General features: G+C 49.1%; 1 protein-coding gene across 1 annotated transcript in view; it reads left to right on the plus strand.

Moving 5' to 3' along the window:
• Positions 1–24,925, plus strand: part of XKR6 (XK related 6) — a 218,084-nt gene extending 193,159 nt beyond the window's left edge. Inside the window, exons 2-3 of the mRNA XM_036423775.2 lie at positions 43–239; positions 15,095–24,925. Of these exons, the coding sequence (XP_036279668.1) occupies positions 43–239; positions 15,095–16,059 (1,162 nt within the window). The 3' untranslated portion in view covers positions 16,060–24,925. The remainder of the gene's footprint in view (positions 1–42; positions 240–15,094) is intronic.
• Positions 24,926–25,189: the final 264 nt, after the last annotated feature.

The raw sequence follows: 25,189 nt of genomic DNA on the forward strand, positions 1-25,189 counted from the left end.
GCCCCCACCCACGCTCTCTGTTCTGTTCCCCTCTCCCGGCAGGTACATCCGCACCATGTACCTGGGGATCCAGAGCCAACGGCAGAAGGAACACCAGCGACGCTTCTACTGGGCTATGATGTATGAATATGCAGACGTCAACATGCTGCGCCTCCTGGAGACCTTCCTGGAGAGCGCCCCCCAACTGGTGCTACAGCTCTGCATAATGATCCAGAAGAACAGCGCCGAGACGCTGCCCTGTGAGTGTGCCCCCACACCCCCATCCCATCTGGGGATCCCCCCGTGGCCGTTTCCTATACACTCAGTGCCCTGTGGACTCTGGGGGTGTCGCCCATTCTGATCTCTGAGACCCTGGGATGCCCAGGCCCCAAGGGGAGGCTGACCGACCCACACTGAGTGTATGGGTGACACAGACCTTTCCACTGCCCACTGCCCACTGCCCACGCCACGTGGTCCTAATGAGTAGAGGAGCAGCAGAGCGAGGGCCCTGGTCTCGTTGGGCCGTTCCTTGGGTGCGGGCCTGAGCTGAGTGTCCCCACGTGTGCAGGATGGGGAGCTGCCCAGAGACGGCACGTGACAGAGACTGAGTCACTGCAGGTTTCAGACGCTGTGAAGCTGTGGCTCTTGCTTCAAATCAAAGCTCACATGAAAGCCCTGTGCATAAAGCAGGCTCAGGCCACTCTGTTCTAGTTAGATGGGGGCCAGGGCCCCACACACTCTGCCCCTGGCCTTCTCCCTATCCCGGCCCCTGTGGCCCCAGGGGGGTCTCCCAGGAGCCCCGGAAGCCCCCAGGGCTCAGCCTGGACAGTCCCAGTCTCTACAGCGGCAGGAAGTCCGAGGCCTGGGGAGGTTAGGCTTCCCCAGTCAAGGTGGAGTCTCGATGGTCAGACAGGCCTTGCTCTCACCCTCGTGGGCCCTGGTGACAGCATGAGGTGCCTGGGGCAGATGGCCTTTCTGCTCAGGAAGCCTCCACACCCACCGCCCTCAGCTCCCCAGGCCAGGGAGACATGCTCCAGGGGGCACATTTGCTGCGGGCTGGGGTGGGCCCCTTTCTTTCCCATCCCGGTTCTCCTTTGTCCAACCCTGTTTCGGTCTGAGACTCCCTCCTTTCCTCCTCTTTCCGATCCAAACTGCCCTTTGCTGTTCCAGTTTCAAATCTCCCTCCCCTACCCCACGGCCCAGGCAGCCAAGATGTCCTTCCAATGTTTGATCACATCCCAGCACCACAAATAGACAGGCGGCAGGGTGACGCCGGGTGAGCTCCCAACAGGGCCTTGGGCCCAGACCGGGGTCCTGGTTGCCACGTGCACCCTGTGGTGATGGGTGGAGATGGCCTTTCTGAGGCCTCCTTTCTGCTTCGGAATAAGGGGGACCCTCAGGGGACGCAGTGATGTGATGCCCGTGGGTCCCTTTGACACTGTCAGATTCCACAGGAACCTCAGGGCTGTGCTGGTCACATCCAGGCCTGACGGGAGCATCTGGGCAGGTCCTAGGGAGGCCCCCCTCCCCACCTGCGGGCCATCCCTCTGAGCACGTCCTTCCTGTGATAGTTCCTCAGACTATAAGCATGGGCTGCACCTGACGTCCCTGGAGGGGAAGCTCGAGGGGCAGCAGATGTTGCTTCCTCTTGACCTGGGAGCCCAGTGAGGCCAAGGCCAGGGAAGGCCAAGGGGCTGGTTGGGAGCGTTCCCCCGGCAGGGGCCAGGGCAAGGGGCTGGAATGGCAGGGTCGCCAGCTCCGGGGAAGCTCCCTGGCCCTTCCCCCCACGCGCTCCTGCAGCTCAGAGGTGGGGTGAGCATTAGCCCACGTTCGTTTTGTGTATGGGATAGGTATTTCCCGAAATAGGCTTTCGTGGTTCAATACATTTGGGAACTGCTGGCTAAACAAAGGTCAGCGGCAGACGTTGCTGTTGGTTGTGAATCTCCAAACAGGGATGGGGTCTGTGGTGTAAGCAGGGTTGATAGGAAGAAAGGAGCCTGCACGGACAGCGAGGGGCTTGGCATTTTGCTGGCCCATAACTCCTAGCTCTCTGTCACCACCGCACCTTTTCGTTATGATAAGATGTGCCTTCCCTCTCTCTCCCCATGAGAGGCTGCATGGCACATGCGTGCTTTAAAGAAAATCAGTTCAAGCATTAGAAACTGGAGGAGGGGAGAGGACATTGTGAACTTGGGAGGGACCCAATGGTGACTCGGAAGGAATCTACCAGCCCAGACTCCCGGGAGCTCGGCACACGGCGCACCGGACAGGCAGCCAGCGCCCGCCCCCCTGCCTGATCATGGGGGGCTCTGGGGAGGGACGGCCTTTCTGTGCCTTAGCATGGTCGGTTCTGAAATGAGGGTGATGTTAGCCCCTGCACAGAGGGCTGTCGTGAGCACTGAATGACATGACAAATGTCAGAGCCTGGTGCGACATCCGGCTGTTGTGCCGTTGGTGGCGGCAGAGCCTAGACCGTAGATACCGTGTGGACTGGTCTGCAGGCTTTCCCAGGGGGACCCCTGTGGACCAGCCTTGCTTTGGCTGGCTTTTGGGGACACCCACCACCTTGTGCCGCTCATGCTAGCAGACGGTGAGGAAGATCACTAACCATCAGTGATCAGTCACCTTAGCTGTGGGTTTTCCTTTGATCTTGTCCAATGCCAGCCTCTCCGACGTTTGCCATCTCTCCACCTTCTAGTCTTCAGTCATCGCTGGGTTCACAGTGCAGTAGTCAAGCCTGCAACGTGGATTTGTGTCCAGTTTTCCCATAAATTAGACTCAAGTGAAAAATGTAATAATAATGATAATGACAATGACCCATACACATATTATGCTAGAGTCATTTGGGCATGTCAGCGAGGTCTTCCGGAAGTCTGATGTCTTGGACTAAACATAAAACATACGATGCACCATGTACACTAGTATGAGTCTCGTGTCTGCTGGCAGCTCTGTTCTGGGCTAGAACCAGGCTTGGAAGACAGTCCGGAACCGTGGGCAGTCAGGCGGAGGTGCAGACGAAGTCCATCTTGGCCATTTACCGACGTAGGATATGGGGCAAGTTAACCTCCCAACTGGGTGCCTTCATGCGTGAAGGGGGCATAGTAACCAAGTTGTGAAGCATCATGGAGGCCTCATGAACTGCACCTTTGCTCTCCAGGACCTTGCCTGGCATATTATGGGTAATTTATACAATCCGTCATTCGACAAAGATGCATTCCTAGTAAAGTAGGCGCCCTCACCGTGCTGTGGGCAACACAGAGCATGGCAGACGTGGCCCATGCTTTCATGCATCCCCCAGCTCAGGGGAGACAGAACAAAAACCGTGAGACAGAGGACATTTTTGGAGCAAGCAAAAATGATGCTGAGACTGAAGGACACAGGGCGGGGCTCAGGGAAAGCCTCTCCAGACAGCTGGCATCTGGGCTGTGTGTCCATGAGAAGGAGCCAGCTCTAGGAAGAGAAGAAGAAGCAGCCTTCCAGGCAAAGGGAACAGCACGCACAAAGGTCCTGGGGTAGAACAGGCCTGGCTTGGTCTAAAAAGTGTACGGACCCAGCGTGGCTGGAGGTGGGCAGCGGGGAGGGGCTAGGGGGGAAAGAGGCAGGGGTGGACAGAGAGACAGGCAGGAGCCTGGCCAGTCTGGGCAGGCTGGGCCCCACAAGGAGCTTGGGTGTAAATCAAGTGCAATGGGAAGGCTTACAAAGGAAAGCTATACAATCAATTTGTTTTTAAAGAAGATTCCCTTTCCTGCTATGCAGGGGGCAGAGCCGGAGCTGAGCCAGGAGGACCAGCTTAGCAGCTGCTGGGGGGGGTGGGGTCCAGCCATGAGAGGATGGGGCTGAGCGTTTCTGGGAAATGATGCTGAACGTGCAGATCTGATTGGTGCTCTGAAGAGTGAGTCGACAAGACGTAGCAGGGCTGGTGTCGACAGTGAGAGAAGTGTGCTCGCAGGGGTTCTCACTGTGTTGAGATGGAGGAGGGAGAATCGCAGGAGCACGAATCCAGGGTTAATAGCTTGTCACCTTTTCTTACTTTTGGGTTTTTTGATGCTTATACGTGAACATTAGGGGTGGGTGGGGGCACTTACTGCACCTACGCACCTACATGGCACCTGATTCCGCCTTTTCGTGGTTAAGCCCACACTGAGTTGACCTACTTATGGGCTCTGATGACCACCTTCCCCGGGCATCACAGTACCACCACTTGTCTGGCACCTGCCAGGGTCCTGATGCATTGGGAATGGGTTTGCAAAGACACATCCCCTAAGGGAGTTTATGGTTTAATGCAGCACATTTTAAATTTTTAAAAAAATATATTTTATTGATTTTTTTTTTTTTTACACAGAGGAAGGGAGAGGGATAGAGAGTTAGAAATATCAATGAGAGAGAAACATCGACCAGCTGCCTCCTGCACGCCCCCCACTGGAGATGTGCCTGTAACCAAGGTGCATGCCCTTGACTGGAATCGAACCTGGGACCCCTCAGTCTGCAGGCCGATGCTCTATCCACTGAGCCAAACTGGTTTTGACAATTTTAAATTGTTTGATGACTGTATGTACAGAGGAGTGAGTTCCTGGGGGTGTGATGGAGGAGGTAACATGTGGTCTGGGTTTTGATGGGTGAATGGGAGCTCTTCTGAAAGAGAAGGTTGAGGGGCTCTCCTGGCAGTGGGACCACAAGTGCTAAGGGACAGTGGGCAGGGATTGGGTGGCTCTAGGTGCCAGAGCATAGGGTGTATGGCCCTGAGTGTGGATATAGTGGTGGTGGTGATGATGATGATGATACCAGTAACGTCAGTTAAGACTGTGTACTAGAGACCAGTTTAAGAAGTTGTCATGGATTAACCCATTAAAGTCCCATAGCAACCCTATGAGTAGATGCTCTAATTATTCCCATTTTATAGGTGATGAAACTGAGGTCCAGAGAGATTAAGAGACAGCCACAGCTTATCATTGACAAGGCTGAATCTTGACCTAGGCAGCCAACTCCAATGCCTGTGTCTTTAGCCAGGGTGGCTGTGGCTGAGTCTCAAAGAGACAGGCATGTGTGGATTCTGCAGGAATGGGTCACTGATGCGGGGAGGAAGCAGAAGTTGGCATGCGTTACGGATCTGTCATCTCCGGTGTACACATGTGTGTGCATGTGCATGTGTGTGCATGTGTATGTGTACCCCCGAGACAATCATACTGGTTAGTACAGCAGACGGTGCTTCTGGAAGCTGCCCAGGGCTTGGCTTTTTGCAAATGTTCTGTCTTGGGAGCATCTGTGGGAGCCACTCTGCTCAGCGCTCATGAAGAAGCCTTGCTGCCTTACTGTCAGGCACAGCTCCATCGGACTAGGAGGTGAGGGAATGGGGCTGAGACCCAGCTTTCCAGAATACCTCTTAGTAAGAAAGATGCACAAGAGCTCACCGGCCTTCGCCTGGCCTTTCCTGGGGAACAGTCTCTATCCTTGACCTTGGAGACTAAGAGAGCTTGGCTGGACAGAGAGGATGGCCTACACAGTGAGTGGGGGATTCGAGATTAAAACCCAGTGGCCGCCCAACCGGTTTGGCTCAAAGGATAGAGCATCGGCCTGCGGACTCAAGGGTCCCAGGTTCGATTCCGGTCAAGGGCATGTGCCTTGGTTGTGGGCACATCCCCAGTAGGGAGTGTGCAGGAGGCAGCTGAATTGATGTTTCTCTCTCATCGATGTTTCTAACTCTCTATCCCTCTCCTTTCCTCTCTGTAAAAAATCAATAAAATATATTTTAAAAACAAACAAACAGATTAAAAAAAAAAACCCAATGGCCCACATGTCCAGGGTGGCTCCCATCCCTCAGTCTCCTTAAGTCTCTCTGGAAACTCTCCAAGAAAGCCCCAGGCATCCCCAGATATTCTCTCAGCCTCTCACCCTCTTATCAGCTGGGGGGCAAGACTGGAAGTCCCTGGGTGGGATCCAAGGCTCGAGACCCCCACAGGTGCCAGGGCTGGGCTTGAAAGTAGAGTCACCTCTGGTCCCAGTGGGGAGCCAGCTGGCCCGGTGCAGACCAGCCCTGCTCAGGGGGGACGTGCTTCTCTCAAGGGCAAGGGGTTCTGGGAGAGGACGGGAGCAGACTTGACTTGTTCTCACGGTGGCACTCCACAGTGTAACCCCTCACAGGTACCTCCAGACCCTGTGAGCGGGCCGGGGCAGCTGCTGAGAGAGGACGCCCAGAAAGGCACCCTTAGTTTGGTATCCGAAAGCTTTACCGTTCGGCTTCAGTTTGCAAAGGGGTTTGGACCTACAGAATCTTTAGGACTGAAGAGGTTGAGGGAGGCCATCTAGCCCGTCCTCCTCGCTTAACAGTTGGGAAGCGGAAGCACAGAGAAGCAAGTGAGCTGGTCAAAGTCACCCAGCAAGGAAAGCTCCAAAAAGGCTCCTCTTTCTGCCGCACTGTGCCTGCCGCTGAGGCCGTAGCACAGCATTGAATGTCAAGCCCTGCCCAGGTTACCCCACAGCCTCTCCTCACCCCTATACACCTGACCGTCGATAACCATGGATGCCTAGATCCAATGTCACTAAGAACGAGCGACTTTACTAAGACAAGGAGCTCACCGGCCTTTGCCTGGCCTTTCCTGGGGAACAGTCTCTATCCTTGACTATATGAGAACGTGCTGAGCCTTTAAAGACTGGCCTTCTTTCAAACAAGTGCTGGGCGCTAAGATTCCATTAGGGCTCTGGCTTTCTGTCTGTTTGGCGTTGACTGCCCTGGTCGTTTTCCTTCTTCACTTTGGTTTCGAGCTCCTTTCACATCAAAAGCCTTTCCGGTGACTCAGACCACAGCTGCTTTTTCTGGCAAAGCCCTGACTGAGTGCCTTCACTTCTCAGCTCCCATTAAGCAGAAGGTCTGTGTCTTTCTCTTCAGCAGCCAGCTCCCAAGCACTCCGCCCTTTCCCCGCCCTCTATGAGGGTGAAAGGTCTCTGGAACCCCATAGGAAGCTTCTACCCCTTTAGTTCCCTGCTTGGGTTTCCCTGTGCAGACTCAGCCCCAGCCATCCTGGCTAAGGACACGGTCACTGGTCTAGCCCTCGGGTGCAGGGAAGGCCCAGGGGCTGTGTCCTCGCTGTTGGCTCAGTTACACCGCCCTTCCCTCCTTCTCCCCCAAAGGAAGACTTCCTCGTCTCTCCTCCTGGGACCTTTTTTCCTTCTTTCTGTGTCTTTCCCTTGTGGACATGAGCTGCCACCCTATACATCTGGGACAGTTGATCATTTAGGGTTTGGGTTACAACGAGGTGGAGCTGCCACCCAGAAATCGATGGTGGTCTGGTTGTGTGGCCCGAAGGTGTCGGATCTGTGCTCTACACGAGAGCCATGGATTCCCCACGGCTTCCTCCTGACCCAGAAGTAAGCTGTGTTATTAAAATGACCAACCCACTGCTTCCAGCGACCTCAGATGATGCACCAACTTGTCTAGACGTACTGGGCGTTTCTGTGCCTGCCCCATCCTTTCCCAGTGTCGGCCATGCCTTGATGGGACTCTAGGGTAGCAGAGCCCTTCTCCCACCTCGCCCCTGCTGAGCTGGGGTTGTCCACCATGGAGACCTACGTGGGGATTCAGACCAAATCGGTACAAAGATCTCCCAGCCTTGGATCTCAACTTCCAAACTGCTCAGCACACTCCTGTGTCTTGGCGGGGAACAGATAAATGCAGGACAGAATGGGCAATCCCCTGTTCACCCACTTCTCCTGGCTGTCTTGCATCTTTACCCAAAACTGAAATGATGAGATACGTACAAAGACACGCCTGCCTCCTCTGGCCAGCTCACAGACTAGGCCTGGCCTCTGCCGTCTCCCTGCCAGGGATGGCCTCTCTCCAGCTCTGTGTTCCTCTTCCTTGGAGCAGACAGCCCTTCTGTCCTCCGGCCAGACGGCCGCTTGGGTGTGCACAAGGGGCCCTCTGCGGCAGGCGCCCGCTCGCAGCCCTGCTTCCGCTACCAGCGGCTTCTCACGGAACACGACGTTCAAACCTCTCATGTTTAAGCAGAATTTTGCAAGGATTTTAAACAGAGACCTAAATAAAGCCCTCCAGGACGTCAATCAAGCCTGAATCTGCTTGTAATTTCGGGGCCTTTCATCAGAGGTTGCCCCTAACAACTGGTAAGAGAAAAAAGAGAAGGAGTATTCTTATTCTTTTAAACTGTGGTAAGAACACTTACCAGGAGATCTGCCCTTTTCACAAGTGTTTAAGTGCAAAAAAACAAAACAAAACAAACAAACAAACAAAAAACCATATTAGGTGCTTATACAAGGAAGAGAGAGTCCTTAGCGCTGCAGAAAAAAAACAATGGGAAGGACGAACTAAATCGGTTTTATGACAGTTAACGCAGGAGAAACAGCAATTGTTCACCTGGAAATGTCTGTGCATAAAATGCTGGAACAAAGAGGGACGCTGAGGCAGATTTCCTGCGTCTGCGCGGGCTGACTGCACAACCTCTGGGGGACAGGAAGAGGGGGCTGCAGTGATCTTTGCTCTTTGCTTTGAGAGGCCTGATCTCAGTCCACTCCATTTGCAGAATCTTAGACTCCCAGCAGGTGCCTCCTCTTCCTGCTTACATTCTTACTAGCAGCTCACAGGGGCCTGCAGGGAGGGGTGGAGCTGGGAGCTCTCCTGGCCTTGGCCATAGGCCTGCTCCCTTCAGGGGAGTGCAAGATTTCATGAGGGAATCGTATAGGCTAGGCCAGTGGTTGGCAAACTCATTAGTCAACAGAGCCAAATATCAACAGTACAACGATTGAAACTTCTTTTGAGAGCCAAATTTTTTAAACTTAAACTTCTTCTAATGCCACTTCAAAATAAACTCACCCAGGCCATGGTATTTTATGGAAGAGCCACATTCAAGGGGCCAAAGAGCCACATGTGGCTCGCAAGCCGTGGTTTGCCGACCACTGGGCTAGACCATGTAGGTTTGTGTAAGTGCACTCTGTGATGTTCACACACTGACAAGATCCTCTTTCTCAGAATGCACCCCTATTGTTAAGCAGTGCATGATTGTGTGTGTGTATATATCTATCTATCTATCTATCTATCTATATATATATCTCCAATATGAGTATGTACACTATACATATTCTTTCTTCATATATATATATATATATATATATATATATATTGTCTATTTTATATGTAGTATAGTATGTATATGTTTCAAAGATGTGCCTTTATGCTTTACACTCATAGTTCATCAAATCCTCCAAATCCACATTTATCCACGGTTCACAAACAATAAGCTAAGGAAGGTCTGTTCGTACCAGAGCCCATGTCCTTTCCAGGGTGTCTCACAGCCCCTGTTAAAAATGCAGTCAATCTGGGAACATCAGGCTTTGAACTCAGTCAGCCATTTGCTGTAACATGAGAATGGGTTTATTGGAATGTTCCAGGGATGGAAAACAGCCTTGTTGGTTGGTATGTTTGAGGCCAGCCAGGACCAAGCATCCACGAGGCTCATGCCATGCCAGCTGAGTGGCTGACATTTGTTCTAGGATCTCTGAAGTGTGCCTTTACCCAGCCCGCTGTGAAGATGGCATTTTGATAGCTCTGACAGAATCTTAGACAGAAGAGAGAAGTGACACAGGGGCTGAATTTAGCTTTCTTCCTGCCGGGTCCATTAAGCATTGGTGTTTGACCTTGAAGCTGCATACCTTCCTATTGTCCACCACACGGGGAAGCACCAGGGTCCATCAGGAGGCAGAGGGAGGGAGGAAGAAATGTGAGCACGAGTCTTTATTGTGGTTTCCGCGGGAAGGGATGGGCAGGGCAGTGGAAGCAGGTGTAGGATGGGCTAGTCCAAATAGTCTGAGAGGCTCTGGGGCCCAAGGGCCCTGGGCTGTCTGGTACCTGGCCCTGGAGGACTACAGCAGGAGGCTGGTGGCCTGGGAGGGTCAGAACCCAATAAAGGAGGTTGTTGGGGTGCAGGTTCTGGATGGATTTGTTTGCAGGGGTAGGGCACCAGTGGCTGGCTATTTATAGCAATTTGCAAACCCTAGAAGGGGTAGTCAGTCCCTCCAGAGTCATGTGGGGATCACATCCTATGCAAATACAAAATTGTGACAAAAATGGGTATGTCAGTACTTAGAAAAGACTATGCTAAAAAAAAAAACAAAAACAAAAAAACCCCCACAAAAACAAACAAAAAACACACACCACACAACACATAGAACAGTGATTTTCCAACTTTTTCATCTCATGGCACACAACCTAATTACTAACATTTTGCAGCACACCAAAAAAATACCTTTTTTTTGCCAACAAAACAAATAGGTGTAATTCTGATTCATTCACATTGGATGGTTGTTGTATTGGCTGTTGTCATTTTTTTTTTTTTAATTTGATAATCTAAGACACATGTGTCAAACACAAGGCCCGTGGGCCAAATCCGTCCCGCCAGGCCTTGCAATGTGGCCCGCACCGCGCTGTCATCACTGCACTCCGCTGCGTTTCCATCACAATGACAATTTATGACTGTTCAGTAAACCATTCGGCCCGCGATTTAGGCTGGATTTTAGATTTTGGCCCCTTCTCTGATTGAGTTCGACACCCCTAATAGACTTACAGACTAGGATTCTAACAGACAGCATTGGTTTGCCCAGAAGCACAGTGTTGGCACGAAGGAGAACCTTACGGAGCTCTTCTAGTTTGCAATGATGCCCACCAAGCTCCTTAGAAAGGAGAGTTGGTCTGTGCTGGTACATGTTTAACAACTGGCTCTTAGCACAATTGGGGGAATCCTGCTTTTGTAGCACTTGCCAATTTGTTTGATATAAATACAGCCACCACGCTTATGTTAAGGCTCCAACATGACATCAAACAGCCCACGAAATTCCTGCAGATTTAACAAGTGAACCTCAAAAGCCAGGAAGAGCCAGCCTCCGCACACGGATCCTGTCGGAGGAGTGAGGTAATCCCAGGATGCAGTATGGGCATTCTTGCTTTCTGCCTATGTAACCTTGGCCAAGTTACTTGAGTCTTTGATCCTGGCTCATAGATGGTATCCATGAGGCTTGTTTCTTTCCCCCTGGTTGCCTGCTTAGTGAAGTACCTTTATGCCATCGCTCCTTGCTGTGTGCCTGGGTGGAGGTGAGGACAGGAGACAGACGGTGTTATTTAAAGAGCCATGCACACAGCTGTGTTATCTTTTTTTCTGGGAGCATTTCCAAGAAAAGACTGGGCTTTTTAAAAAATGGAGCAAGATAGGGGGAAGTTGACAGGTGGAAAGGGAAGAACTGCCCACATGAAAGGAACTCAGTGTGGGGAAACACACAATGGGAATTTGAAAAGCAGATAGTAAGAGTTTCCCCAAAACATTAGCTTCAATTATAGGGAGGGAAGAGGCGAGGGTTGAAACAGGGACATGCTGACCTTGTCCTGCAGGTAGACAAATAGCCATGTTTCTTGGTTTGGGGAATCTCTAGGGGAACAACCCAGTGGGGTCCAACACCCTACAAATTAGGTGAGCATGCAATGTCAGAACATAGCTGTGGCCACATCTAAGTTCAGTTTCCTCATCGGCGAAATGGGGATAATAGCCCAGCAGGGGAAGGATGCCATACTGGGGGATAGCTAATGGTCAAGTGTGAAGAGGGATAGAGCAGGCTCCCATGTGCTGGCCCCTCAGTGCAGCCCTGACACATTCTGAGCCATGGCCCTGTCTTCTACTTCCCAAACCTCAGCTCCTCTTGTCATCCTGAAGGCTAGGCCCTCCTGCTGTCCCTGATCCCTCCCACTGCATCATAGCCTCTGGGTCTTCCACATTATCTGTCTCTACCCTCCCTACTCTAAAATGATGATTTTAGAGTTCCATCCTTTCTCAGATAACCTGTCTCTGTGCTTCTCACAGGATGGAACAGCCATACTCATATTTTTTTGCTTTGTTTCCCAATTGGCAACAATTCAACTGACAGTGACCCTTGGATATTGCAATGTCACCATCAAATTGGGCTTTCCCCGATGGCCAGCCTTCTTCCGTAAGGGATATGCAGCTGCAGGGTGTGGCCCCTTCTGCTCTGTTCTGTTGGCTATAGGTGTGGCCATTTCATTCCTGGAAACCTTAGATCCTAGGTTCGGTGATCAGAGCTGGAAGGTCCCTCTCCCAAGCCTTTCTCAGGGGAGTGAACCCCCAGGAGGCTCCAGTGTAGTGACTCCTAGCTGGCTAGACTGGACTCAGCCAGCTCAGTGGGCCAGCTGCAAGCCCCACCTCCTGGCCTGCACCAGGCAAAGCGAGCCAGCCGTGAAGGTCACTGGCCAGAACTTGTCACAGCCAAACGTGAAGTGTTTAACAATTCCCAGCCTGATCTTCAGAATGCAGAAAGGGATCAAGCTGTAGCTGGAAGCAAATCATAAATGTTCCCAGGCCCATCCAAGAATTTCACTGGGGCCACGAGGCCACTGGGCTGCTTCCACAGCAGGTTCCCATGAACTTGGGTCTCTGCCAGGATAACACATTGACTTCTGGGTTGACCTCAGGCAAGACAGAAAGCTTTCAAGTGAGCCACTGCAGGGAGGGAAAACCCCACACTTCCTCCCTCTGTAGTGGAATACACTGCAGGCCTTGGAAGATTAATCACTTAACAGAGGGAAAGTGATCTCAGTTAATTCTGTTGGCATCACCTCTTTCTTTGTGGCTTGAATGTTACTCCCCTGAAGAAAGTAGAATATAATTCAAATTTGGTTTTTAGTTCCATAACCAAGGGCTTCTATCAGATAGCCATGGGTACTGTACTTCTTATCCACTCTCGGCAAAGATTCAAACCCTCTGCACCCAGTGTGCCCAGACTTTCTTTCCTCTCCCCTCACGCAGCCCCTGCAGTGGTGACTTTCAAGGCCACTGGAGTCAGATTATGAGTTTGAATCCTGGTTCAACTTCTTGACAGATGTATAATTTTTGAAAATCATCTTGTTTCTTCATCTAAAAAAATAGGATTAGAGCACTGGATTAGTTTGCCAGGGCTGCTGTTACAAAATACCACAGGCTAGGTGGCTACACCAGATATTTATTTTCTCACTGTTTTAAAGGCTGGAAGTCTAAGATCAAGGTATTGGCAGGATTAGTTTTTCCTGAGGCCTCTCTCCTTGGCTCGTAGATGGCTGTCTTCCCATTCAGCTTTGGTAGAATTTCCCTCTGATTACTAAGGGTCTGTAGTACCCCTGAGACATATCATTATTCACATTAAGAAATGAGTTCATAAAGAGAGGGGGCATTTAAAAGGGGCTCTCTGAGGATGCTCCAGTGTTGGTAATGAGCCTAGTATTGACTGTCAAGATTATCGCACATCCTTGCCCTCCAGAAACCTACAGCTCAAGTCATATGACTCCTAAGGGGACTTATTTTCCTCTCTGCCCCAACCCAACAGACAACATGAACAGAGGAGGCTCAAAGGTTAGTGTAACCACTGTGACATGGTTGCAGAGCATGCATGCCCTCACCAGATGCTGTGGAAATGCCCTGTGTGTACAAAGGGCAAAGCAGGACACATAAGTACCCTGTTCAGAACTTTCCAGAAAACTGAGGCGTTTCCAAGATTGGCTTCTATGGAGAACTTAACCATCCAGGATTTTTGTATGGTTATAGTAACATACTGGTTTTTGTTTTCACCCTATCCTGTTCTGCAATCCACAAACCAGAGCATCTCCTTGAAATGATGGAAGGGGATGGCTGTGTGAGATGGGTCCGTGCAGGGAGGGTGTAAAATGACAGAGGACTTTGATTCTCCGCTGAGGTTTGGAGGTGAATGGAGACATGGGCAGGGACCTGGGAAAGATGAACAGAAGACTGGTGCTCTGAGGTAGTTTCTTGATGAATGGGCTCCTAGATCTGACCTTTGACCTTACGAGAGAAAATAACTAGGGGCCATTGATTTCAGCTTGGAAGAATGTTGTGAGGAATTGTGCTCTAGTGCGAGGGTGGGGAATGTGGTAAGGAGATGTTGTCTGTGGAACACTATTCAGGACCTCAGTTGAGTTTGGCTGCATTTAGTTTTGAAATGTTGGGAGAAAGGAAAAGCAGGAGAGATGCTAGATGGCTGAGTGAAGATCACACATTTGGGAGTCAGGAGGTGATAGGGTATCTTGCTTGAGAGGAGATTGTATGATTATATCTGACCAATGATTGCTTGCTCCTGGGTGGGTCTGGAGAAACTCTATTAGCTATTTATTGTGTGAGTTAGTTACTCATATCAAATAAGCAGTATTATAAATAAAATTGCTCTTGATGGTTCCAATATCACTTGAGATCAGACACATTCATTTGCCTGTTGAGGAGAAATGCAAGGAATGACAAGCAGAGCCTTGGAAACCACGCCGGTGGGGGGAAAGGCATCCTCATACCATGAGTTATCCCACTGCTGGGTCAGGATGGGGCCTCTTAAGATCTCAGAGAACGTGCAGCAGTGGTTTGTTGGAGAAAGCAACAAGGATCGTGGGGAGGCCAAGAGAAGAATGAGTGAGAAAGGCAGCCAGCGAGACAGACTATCCCAGAGTTCTTGATCCGGGTGTCTGTAGGGAGCGGATGAGGGAGGGAGAAACTAAGTGGAGGAAGGGTCAGTGAAGGGCTCCTTGAGACCTGAGTGAGCTGATGAAAAGGCAAAAGAGGAACTCCAGTGCCATCCCGCAGGAGAAGGGTGTGGATCTAGGGGCAGAGAGTAAGCTGTCAGCCTTCACAACAGGTGCTCCCCCCTGAGAGCATGGGCTCCTGGTGACAAGGACACCATCCCCTGTCACACATCTGTGTGCAACAAGGATCCCCATGAACTCAGAATTCCTTAAAATAGAACACATGTGGTCCCATCACAGCAGATGCCATGAGGTACCACAATGGCCCCAGTTCTCAACCCCTTGGCAAAGCACGTCAGCCTCATCTTCCCTCTTGAGCAGCGACTCTCCCAGAGTTCTAGGCTGGGTTGTGGAAACTGAAAACTAAAATTTCAAAAGCTGTCAGCTTAGGGAGCAGCTGTGACCTCCAAGTTCAGTTCCTGATTTTGTGTTTCTTTCTCCCTCCTCCTTTAGATCTCGGTGTGTGTGGGCGTCTCCTCAGCTGGCAGCCCTGCTGTGCCCTGCAGTTGACATCCAAGGTTTTGACTGTGTGGGTTTGTGTCTTTCCGGCAGGTGTCTCCTCTGTGACTTCCCTGATGTCCCTGGCTTGGGTGCTAGCCTCCTATCACAAGCTGCTGCGGGACTCCAGGGACGACAAGAAGAGTATGAGCTACAGAGGGGCCCTCATCCACCTCTTCTGGCGCCTCTTCACCATCTCATCCAGAGTTATTTCTTTTGCCCTCTTTGCTTCCATCTTCCAGCTCTACTTCGGGATCTTCGTGGTCGTTCACTGGTGCGCCATGGCCTTCTGGATCATCCATGGCGGAACAGACTTCTGCATGTCCAAGTGGGAGGAGATCCTCTTCAACATGGTGGTAGGGATTGTGTACATTTTCTGCTGGTTTAACGTCAAGGAAGGGCGGACTCGATATCGAATGTTTGCATATTACACGATAGTGTTGACCGAGAATGCTGCCTTGACGTTCCTTTGGTATTTTTACAGAAACCCGGAGACCACTGACTCCTATGCGGTGCCAGCACTGTGTTGTGTCTTTATTAGCTTCGTGGCTGGGATCGCACTGATGCTCTTATATTACGGTGTGCTGCATCCCATGGGGCCACGAGCTAAGATCTTTGCCAGCTCCTGTTGTGCCGAGCTGCTCTGGGGCATCCCTCTGCCCCCCGATGTTGAGCCCATGGCGCCTCAGACCCCTGGGTACCGGGGGACCCAGGTCACGCCTACCAGAGCCGTGACGGAACAACAGGAGGATCTCACGGCTGACACTTGCTTGCCCGTTTTCCAAGTGAGACCCATGGGGCCCTCCACCCCGTCGGGGCGTCCTTACCACCCAGAAGGGCCCCTCATTAAGATTGACATGCCAAGGAAGAGATACCCAGCTTGGGATGCCCATTTTGTAGACAGGAGATTGAGAAGGACTATTAACATTCTGCAGTATGTCACCCCCACCGCGGTAGGCATTCGGTATCGAGATGGACCGCTCCTTTATGAGTTGCTACAGTATGAGTCTTCACTCTGAGAGCGTCTTGACCCAAGTTGAGAAGGGGACCTTAAGTTGGTTTGCGGTTAACACCGCTCGCAAGAAAATATGACCCTCCCTTCTCCCAATTCACAAAATCACAACCACCACCACCATCACCACCTCCACCACCACTGCTACAAAAAAGAAAATAATACGTTACAACCCCTTCAGATAAGCTTTCTTTCCAGTCGCTGTATGTATACAAAGATATTCTCTATGTTTTGTAAGTAAAAACAAAAAGAAGATCTTTCTTTTGTTTTTTTACACATAAGAAACAGTATTGAAAATCCCACACTATTGTTCATAGGGTGGAGAAGGAGGAGCTGTCTCCACTCCAAAAGAAAAAAAAAGTGTTTTATACCTTACACCAAGTGTAGATCATTTATGGGATTGGTGCTGATTGAAAGAACAAAACAAAACAAAACAAACACAAACAAACAAACCTTCAACTGCCTTATGCCCTTAGGTGCTGAGTTTCATTAAGTACTGTCACGTTTTTTCTCATGAAAAAACTCTCTGGTGGTTTTGGCACCAAGAGAGGGGAAATTAAACAATTGAAACAAATCTAGAAACAAAACGAAAACCAACCAATAAATAAAACACTGACTATTTATAATGAAGAAAACAAATTCACCAAAAGCAAAGGCATAGAAACCCCAATCTTTGTTCTGTTTCACTCTTTGCTTTTCCGTCCCTGTCCCCAACTTAATAGCGCCTTCTAGGAGTCAAATGGCCATTTGGAACTCAAATGGCTCGGAAAGCTCCTTGAAGGCTGACCTTGTGCCATTTAGCATTCACCTAGTTCGGATCACATTTGTTTCCTGGTGAAAAGCAAAACAGAATAAAACAAACAAACAACCCCCCCTCCCCTCGTAATTCAATGAAAACAGGAAATTCTAAAGCAAATTAAAGATTCCCATCTATTTAATCAATGAAAATCAGTAATAATAAAACTCAGCATAGTAGCAAAAAGAACAACATCAATTTAAAGGCACAATACTTAATCAGCGACTGGCAAAAACGATTTTGGTCTGTCCTTTTAAGGCCGTGAAAGGTATACATTTACCACACGTGATATTGTGTAAGGCCTCTTCTGTTTCCATTTGGTGGGAAGCCTTAAATTGATCTGGAAAGAATTCTTCATTTATCATTTGTGCTTTTTAAAAATATTAACACAGAGGAAAATTAGATGTCAAATTGAATAACTGACCCATTTCAAAGACTGTTTGGTGCTTCTGTCTTTCACCATTGTGGTTGGCTGAAACTCATTCAGCTCACTTGGTGCATCTGGGGTGAGTGGGAAATTGTGTGTGTGTGTGTGTGTGTGTGTGTGTGTGTGTGTCCATAGCACACGTATATTTGTGTGTATGTGTCTGCTGCAAGGTCTTGCCAGAAATGTGGGAAACTGCTCTAAAGGCAGACTCTGGGTATGCTAAGGTGGAGTGTAAGAGGGCTGGGGAGGGGGGAGCAGGACGGAGGGGGTGGTGCTGGAATACAAGCCCCTGTTTGGTGGCGAGACTCACACCAGCCGCATATTCTGGGTCTTAGAGGCTGTGTCATTTGGGTGCAGATTTGATTATTTTTCTCATTGTACCAAATTGAATTTTAAGAGATGTTGCAATATGTTCAACCATTTCTTAAATGTTATTTTTCAAAGTATTGGTCCTGTAAGGAATATTCTGTTGTAGGACATCGTTTCAATCCCATTGTATCTCTACTTGGGCACCAAAAAAAGAAAAAAAGAAAAAAAAAGGAAAAGAAAAAAATCACAAAAAACAAAAAAATCTCTACAAAAAAGATATATATATAAATAAATAAATATATATATATATATATACACACACACACACACACACTATTTTTTAGCAAATACTCTTAGTCTTTGTTGTGTGTAGCTGCGATTTTTTTTTTAATTTCCAGATATAACTGTTTAGGGTGCAAGACCTCACATTGAACTATTCTTAAGAGAAGTTCAAGCTCTGAGGAATTGTTTGTTTGTTTGTTTTTATGTTGATGGGTTTTTAAAAAAAGAAATTATTATTCAAAGAGTTTTCTCCTTATCTTCTTCACTGTTTATCTAAAGATTTAAAAAAAAAATAAGTTTTAAATTTTAGTTAGCTGTAAATCTGGATGTTCTTTTCTTTGTCCAGATCCCTTTGATTTCCTTTATTGGTACTAAACTTTGCAGTGCTGTCCTGTCTCCCTCCCTGACTCGGTTGCCCCTGGGGCACTCCCCCTGTGGGAAGGAGGGGCAGGAGGAGAGGTGCAGAGAGCCTGTGGGCCCAGGGCCCACCCACTAGGAAGCACGCTGCACAGAGCACACCAGGCCTTGTTGTAGATGTGGGTCTGTCTGTGCCCACCCAAGGCACACGCCCTGGGCCACCCAGCAGTTAATTGGGAGTTCCAATCTGGCTGGAGGTGCTTTTCCTTTGCATTCTGCTTTCCTAACTGAAGGCTTAGCTTGCCACTTACTCTGCTGAGGCTGGAGGATGGGAGGCCATGTGAGAGGAGCCATCCGGGCTCGCTGGGTCCCAGCTCTTGTCTGCCTCAATTCCGGGGCTCCTGTGCCGGGAGCCTTGGGGACGACCATCGCTAGAGCAATCCTTGGCGCTGTCCCCTGTGCATCCCTTTGGGACTTGTGCCATTTTGGCTTGTTGGTCTTTTCTTGGATTTATTTCCTTTCCTCTTTCTCTTTCATTTCAACACATTGCAGCTCTATTTTTCTACTGCACATCCAGCGTGCGTGCATGCGTGCGTGCGTGCGTGCGTGTGTGTTTATGTTTACATGCAAATGAGAAAATGGCTCACATTCGTTGACCTGGAGCACCAAAAGTTGGGGTAATAACTTCCAACTCAGGGAGGACTCTCTGGGGCTGTAGCCACTGGGAACAGATGAGAAGATGACAGGACCTTTCCCAAATCCTTTCTTTCAACCTTTGTTGGACCGGCCTCTACAAGACTCAGGCAGGAAGGCACACTTGTCCCATGAAATGTCATTCCCCACCCCCTTCGTCATGCCAGCTCCTTCCCTAATGATGCAAACAAAAATATGACTCTAGGAGCGGCATCTGCGTTGCAAAGAACCAGAAGGAGGCAGAAAAGTCAGGAAAGAAATAGAAAAGGCAGAAGGGAGAGAGGGAGGGAAACATGCAGAGAATGGCCAGGTAGTTTGCATCTGTCTTCTCAGTATTGTCGACCCCTACCAATCCCCATGTCTTTAGCCACCAGGAAACTCTCTCCATCAGTCTCAGCATCACCTCCCCGAGTGTGCTTCCCCTAGTGTGTGTGTGGGGGGGACCTGGCCCCTGGGCGGCAGTGCGAGAATCCACACTTTCCGTGCTCTGAGTTCACCTGGGAAGTGGGTCTTTCTACCAGAACACTTTGGTCTTGAGAAACCCAGCTCCTCCAGGCCACTCTGCAGCAGGTGGCTCTTTGTCCCTAGAGAAAAGCGACACTGGGAATCTGCCTTTAGTCTGCCACCTGCCTGAGCCCTGATAAACCCCTTATGGGTGATGAGGTGCTGCTCATAGAGCCCCATCTACTACCTAGGGGGACGCCTATGATATTCTTTTTTTTTTTTTATCTTTAGACCTACTTTTTGCCCAGGAACTTCTGCTGAAAATAAATGAGCTCTCGATATTTGGTTCTGGTAGCAGATAAGCAGATAAGACTGTACTGGGAGCTACAGAATAAACTAGGAAGCTATGCCTCTTACTGCCACCCCATCCCCCCGCCCCAGCAAAGATAACCCCAACCACACAGAAGATTTGAGTCTTATCAGTCTCAGAAATACAGTAGCACCGCTCACACCTGGCTGGTTTTGTAGCATCCTTTCTGCAAGCTCTGTTTCTCCCTTGCTCAGTAAATCAGTCTCTTCTTTGGACCTCGTGTCTCTTAAGACCATGGTGAGGGAAGCGAAGAGGGTTCAGATTCATCACATGAGCCCCCCACTGAGCTTACTTATCCCAAGAGTTTCTTGTATCTGAAATATACTCCTTTGCTGTCTCCAGAAGGTTCACCTTGCTCTCCACAGAAGCACCAGGGCTGCTGTGGGAACAGGCCCATCTCTCTTGATGGCACACACTGCCGAAATGCCCCTTTTCAGTCACGGAAGATAACAATTCCTTGTGACCCCAGGGGCTCCTCCACACCTGCCAGCTCCCCCAAGCTCAATGTCTCGGAGTACAAAGTCACCCAGTACCCTATGGCCCCATGGCCTAACCTGTCCCCTCAGTAGCCATGGCCCCTTTGAGTCTCAGGGTGGTTTCAAAGAGTGTAAACATCTGTCTGGATTGTGATCATGAAGGTGAGTCTTTTGGCCATATGGCATCTCATGTCACAGACATCAGACCCTGTCCCAACAGGGGCCTTATTCTCAGGGAGAAAAATGTCTGTGTTTTTTTAAAAGCACCAAAATGACATCATTTTCTCCCTTCTCCCTCTACTTTCACTCTCTCCCTCATGGTCATAGGGGCAGGAGAAGATATTTCTGATGCTGATCTTGTTGGAGAACCTCTAAGCAGGCATGACTTCACTCCTATGTATCCATGGAAACCCCCTGTGGCATTTAATTGCCTGATAGAGGAAGCACACTCCCCCTTTTTCTCCTCTGCTCCCTGCTCCTGGAGTGGGGGCTCTAAAACGAGCCCCAAGCCCTGGTGCTCCAGCCCTAGCAAATTGTTCCTCTTTCCATTACCCAGAAACAGATGTAAGAGGAGGACAGCAGGGGCAGGCCCAGAGCCTTTGGGCTGGAGGAAGAGTATCAGGCCCTAAAAGAGGACAGGGAGGGGCCGTTCATGCCCTTCTGCTCCTGGCTCTCTCTAATGGGATAGACACACACCGTGGCATTTCCTTTGCCGAAGAGAGTGGCTCCTTACTGAAAGTGAGCCCTCTCAGGCCTCTTCGGTGTGTGATGGTAGCAGCCCTGGGCCGTAGGTAGCTGTCACGAGGGGAGCATACCTTATAGACACTCGTTTGATTTTCTTATCAAGAAGCTAACATTCGTTATTTATTTGCCAAACTGAAAAAAAAAATATATATATATATACCTATTAAAATAACACTACCAGATTTGGTTGGGGGAGAGGATTTAAATATGGAGATTGTGAAGAGTTCACTGCCATTCATTTCACCTGGATTCAAGTGAGATTCCCAGGGTAGCCTAGAAAGCTGCCGGGAAGATCTTGATGAGTAGGAGGGAGACCAGGAAAAGTTCCTGCGGGAGAGGCTTGATCAGCCTTCCTTTCGTTCTCAAACATTTCCTGACGGCCACAGTCTCTCAGGCAGCCCTCTGCGAGAAGCACACTCCGCTACCCTATAGGCAGTGAATTTAAACCAGCATCAGCTCCTCTTCTTTAGGTCCAGGTGTGAATGAAAGGAAGAAAAGGGGAAATCTTTCAGGGTTAGTCATCTGAGTCATTATCTCCTCATCTGTAACGGACCCCTCAGAGCAGCAGCACTCGCTCCCATGCACAGCACAACGTGGCAATGGCCGTGGTTAGCCTATCACAGGCTACAAGAGCCCTAAGCTTGTAAGAGGACTGTCCCCAGAGCATCCTAAATCAATGTGTGCCTGTCCCACTTTCAAAACTTGTGAAAAGGCAACGCCACCCTCTCGGAGATTATTTTTTTTCTGAAGCTCCTTGCTGGGGAAAAAAAATGATGCGTACTCTAAATTCCTGCACGGGCAACATAAGCCTCATTCTCACCCATCCTTAGCTATCTGAAAGGTTTTCTTTCTTGCTTAAAACACTGCATCTGTGCTATTGGCCAAATATCAAAAGACAAGGGCACTGCCTTGATCTGCCTGCAGCTTTATTCCCCTGCCTGCCCGGTCTGTCTGTCTTACGTGACTCTCCCGGGCACCATCTGCTTCTTCCCTCCTCCTGGGAAGGAGCTGTGCCTTCTTGCTCCCTGTACCTTTCCTTGCACTGGCTGGCAGGAAGTGGCTGAGATGTGCTGGAGCCAAAGGCTGGGAATGCTATTAATGGCAGCTCCTGAGGGCAGCAGACGGACAACCATAGGTGTTCCCTCTACACACGGCCAACACCTTGTGTCAAGGGCTAAGAATAGACCAAATCGGAAATGAGCAGGCAGGACCTCAGGGACGCCTGCCCTGGCCTGCCCCATCCCATGCAGGACAATATGCAAGCCTCCATAGGAGATGCCTGCCCTTGCCAATCCCTAATTCGAATCATGAGGAGACCCCACACCAGAAACTGAAGTCAATCAGCTTATCCTGGCTCATCCCGGAAGGACTACTCCTAAAATGTACCCTCAAACCAAGGAGGACAAAGGAATCATTTGCCTTGGGTAGAGTGCTAATGGCTAACCCAGAAAACATCCCTCTAGAAGCAGCCTTCCACCGTGTGTCATGGGGGATACAGACAACTGGTCGCCTAGGAGATGACCTCCCTTGGTGTGTTTTTCTATCCTCAACGTAGCTCTGAGGTACTCAGGCTAGAGTGGGGCTAGAAGGTTTGTTTTAGCTGTAAACTTCCCAGAGGCTCTTCTTCAGGTCCAGAAAGATCAGGAAATAGCACAGGCTGATTCAGAGTCCCCCACTGTGATCATGGATTCTTCACCTCTTGGTGCCTTGGTTTCTCCATCTGTAAAGTGGAGAGGAAGAAGGCCAACCTCTTCTTTCTCTCCTGCTCAGGGATGCTGTGAGGAATCAGTCATTATTGCTTGCAGTGAAGGCATCATGTAAGGAAGGGTGGTGGTCTCGTTACTTGGGAAGTAGGACCATAGAAGGATAGGGTGTTCTCCAGATGCCACACCTGGAAGCCCAGAGGGTGAGCAGTGGAGTTGGACAGGGAGAACGCTCACACACCCGTGGTTCTTAAATATTTCACATCACTGTGAACCCAGTCAGTGGTACTCGCTCAGGCAACCGAAGGTCACCTAGCCCACGCCGGTCACTTGTAACTCTAAAACCAAATGTCCCGATGTTGATTTTTTCCTAAAGTATCACAGAATATATGGAAGGACCCATTTGAAAACTGGTATTTGCTGAGCTTTGGGCAGACAAGAGAATGGGTGAACAGGGAGTATTTGGAGATGGTTTTTAAGGTGGTTGAAAGCCCTTCAGGAAATATCTCTTACTTTTGTTCTTCCTCACAATGTTTTTTCAACCTTGAGGCTCACCTCACTCGAATGGACTCTCCTTCTCTTTGCCTCTCTGCAGAGTACAGAAACAAAACTGTTGTGTGTGTTTTTTTTAAATAAAACAAAAAAGTCTCATCAGCCAAACTGTGGGTCCCAATGGTGGGTCTTAATCATTCCCTGGTGTGCTTTGAGTGGAGCCTGCAGGCAAAGGTTCAGAGACAAACAGGGGCTGGGAACATCACCAAGGGGTTTTCTTTCAATTGGGGTATTTTTTCCTCATCATTTGGATTGGGAACATTTAGTTGAGTTTCTTTTTCCTTTTTTTTTTTTTTTTTTTAATTTTTCCTGTGGTTTGACTATTTTCAAATTAATTACCAAGATACCCTTTGAGGAGGAAAACAGACCCATCCTAAGAAGCTTTGTGTTCTTCTTAGGCCCTACACCAGAGTGAGGGCAGGTGGGAGCCATGAAGGGCGCTGGTGCTCCGGAAGGGCCAGCTGCAGCACTGGTTTTCCATTGGCTTTGAGAAACCTTCTTGGAAGGGAAAATTCTAAAAGCTTCAAATCTGGCTCTGAGCTCTGACCCTTTCCTTGGGGTTCAGGTGTATTCCAATGTAAAAATCACACACACACACACACACACACACACACACACACTCACGTCTATCCTAAGACTGTCCCAAAGGAACAGGCAACTCACCCAGGTAGGTCCTAGTTGTTGCTACAAATCCTTGAGCTCCTTGACTATGAGGCCCTGACAAGAGCTCCTTTCCCACCTGCTCTGACTCTGTTTGCCAAGATTAATTACTGTTTTGACAGCACAAGGGACCAGATATAGTATGGAACTCAATAAGACTTCTGTTTGATCTTGTATCTCTGATTGTCCTGTGGATAGGCCAGATCCTGCTTGGCTTATTTATTTTCACTAGGTGTTTCTGATGGTAACCAGAAGGAAGAAATAAATGAGACCTCAGACTTGGCTCTCCGTTCTCACCGGCACCTCTTTTTTGACTGGGATGGATGGTGAATGAACTGTACAGCATTTATGACCAAGAAGATGGACATGTGAAGCCACCAAGGACAAAAGGACTCAGTAGATGGGTAGGAAGAATGATAAAGAAGAGGAGGGCTTCCAGGAGTATGTGGGGGCAAGCATATGTGAAACATCTAATCATTGCTTCCTACACTCTCTGGGGCAGAAATAGCAAAGCATATTCTTTGCAAACAGAGGAAATGGATTTTACTGAGTGACCAATTTAAGCATTATTGTTTTACTAAAGGTCATGAGGAAGCATCTAATGCAAGGAAAGGCACGCTCTCATGAAGTGGTCATGTTTTTGGAAGTGATGAATTCAGGCCTCTATCTTTCTGCAGATCGAAGTCAAGTCACACTCTTGGGACCAGTTTATTTTTCTGTATAGAAGGAAAGAATGAGTATTGCTTACTTACCTCACAGGGGTGTTGTGAGGATGAGGTGGTGACTGTCTGAAAAAGTACTTTGAGGGTAAAAGTATATGGTTATCAAGTTTGCTTCCTATTTAACATCCTTTTAAGCATTAGCTGAGCACCTGCTGTGTGCAAAGCACTAGGTGCTGTGGGGAAGGGGATGGTGATCTAATTCCTCTTCTCTTTTTTAATTAATGAATATTTTTAAATGACTACAAGAGGACAGAAAAACAGCTATATTAATGTGGGTCAAGAAATATGTTCTCTGCCCCAGAAAGATATTCTCTATCTTCCTTTCCATATATTGGGCAGAAAGGAAGGATTTTAACATCAGAGGGTGTTATTCTGAGAAGCAAATACATATTGTTTTCTCTTCTTCCTTTGAGAGAAAATGAAGGCAAATAGCAGTGAGCATGTCCTGTGACCAGCAGATATGGTTCTATGATTCCCATCATTCCTCCTGGGCTCCGCTTCAGTTTTGCCATAGCCTTCATCTTCTCTCTCCAGACCCAGAGAATGGTTTGCAAATGCTGTGCTAGGAGAACTGGGTACTTTTTGGTTGGTTTATGTCCTTG

The sequence above is a fragment of the Pipistrellus kuhlii genome, unplaced genomic scaffold, assembly GCF_014108245.1.
Source record: "Pipistrellus kuhlii isolate mPipKuh1 unplaced genomic scaffold, mPipKuh1.p scaffold_m20_p_8, whole genome shotgun sequence".
NCBI lineage: Eukaryota > Metazoa > Chordata > Mammalia > Chiroptera > Vespertilionidae > Pipistrellus > Pipistrellus kuhlii.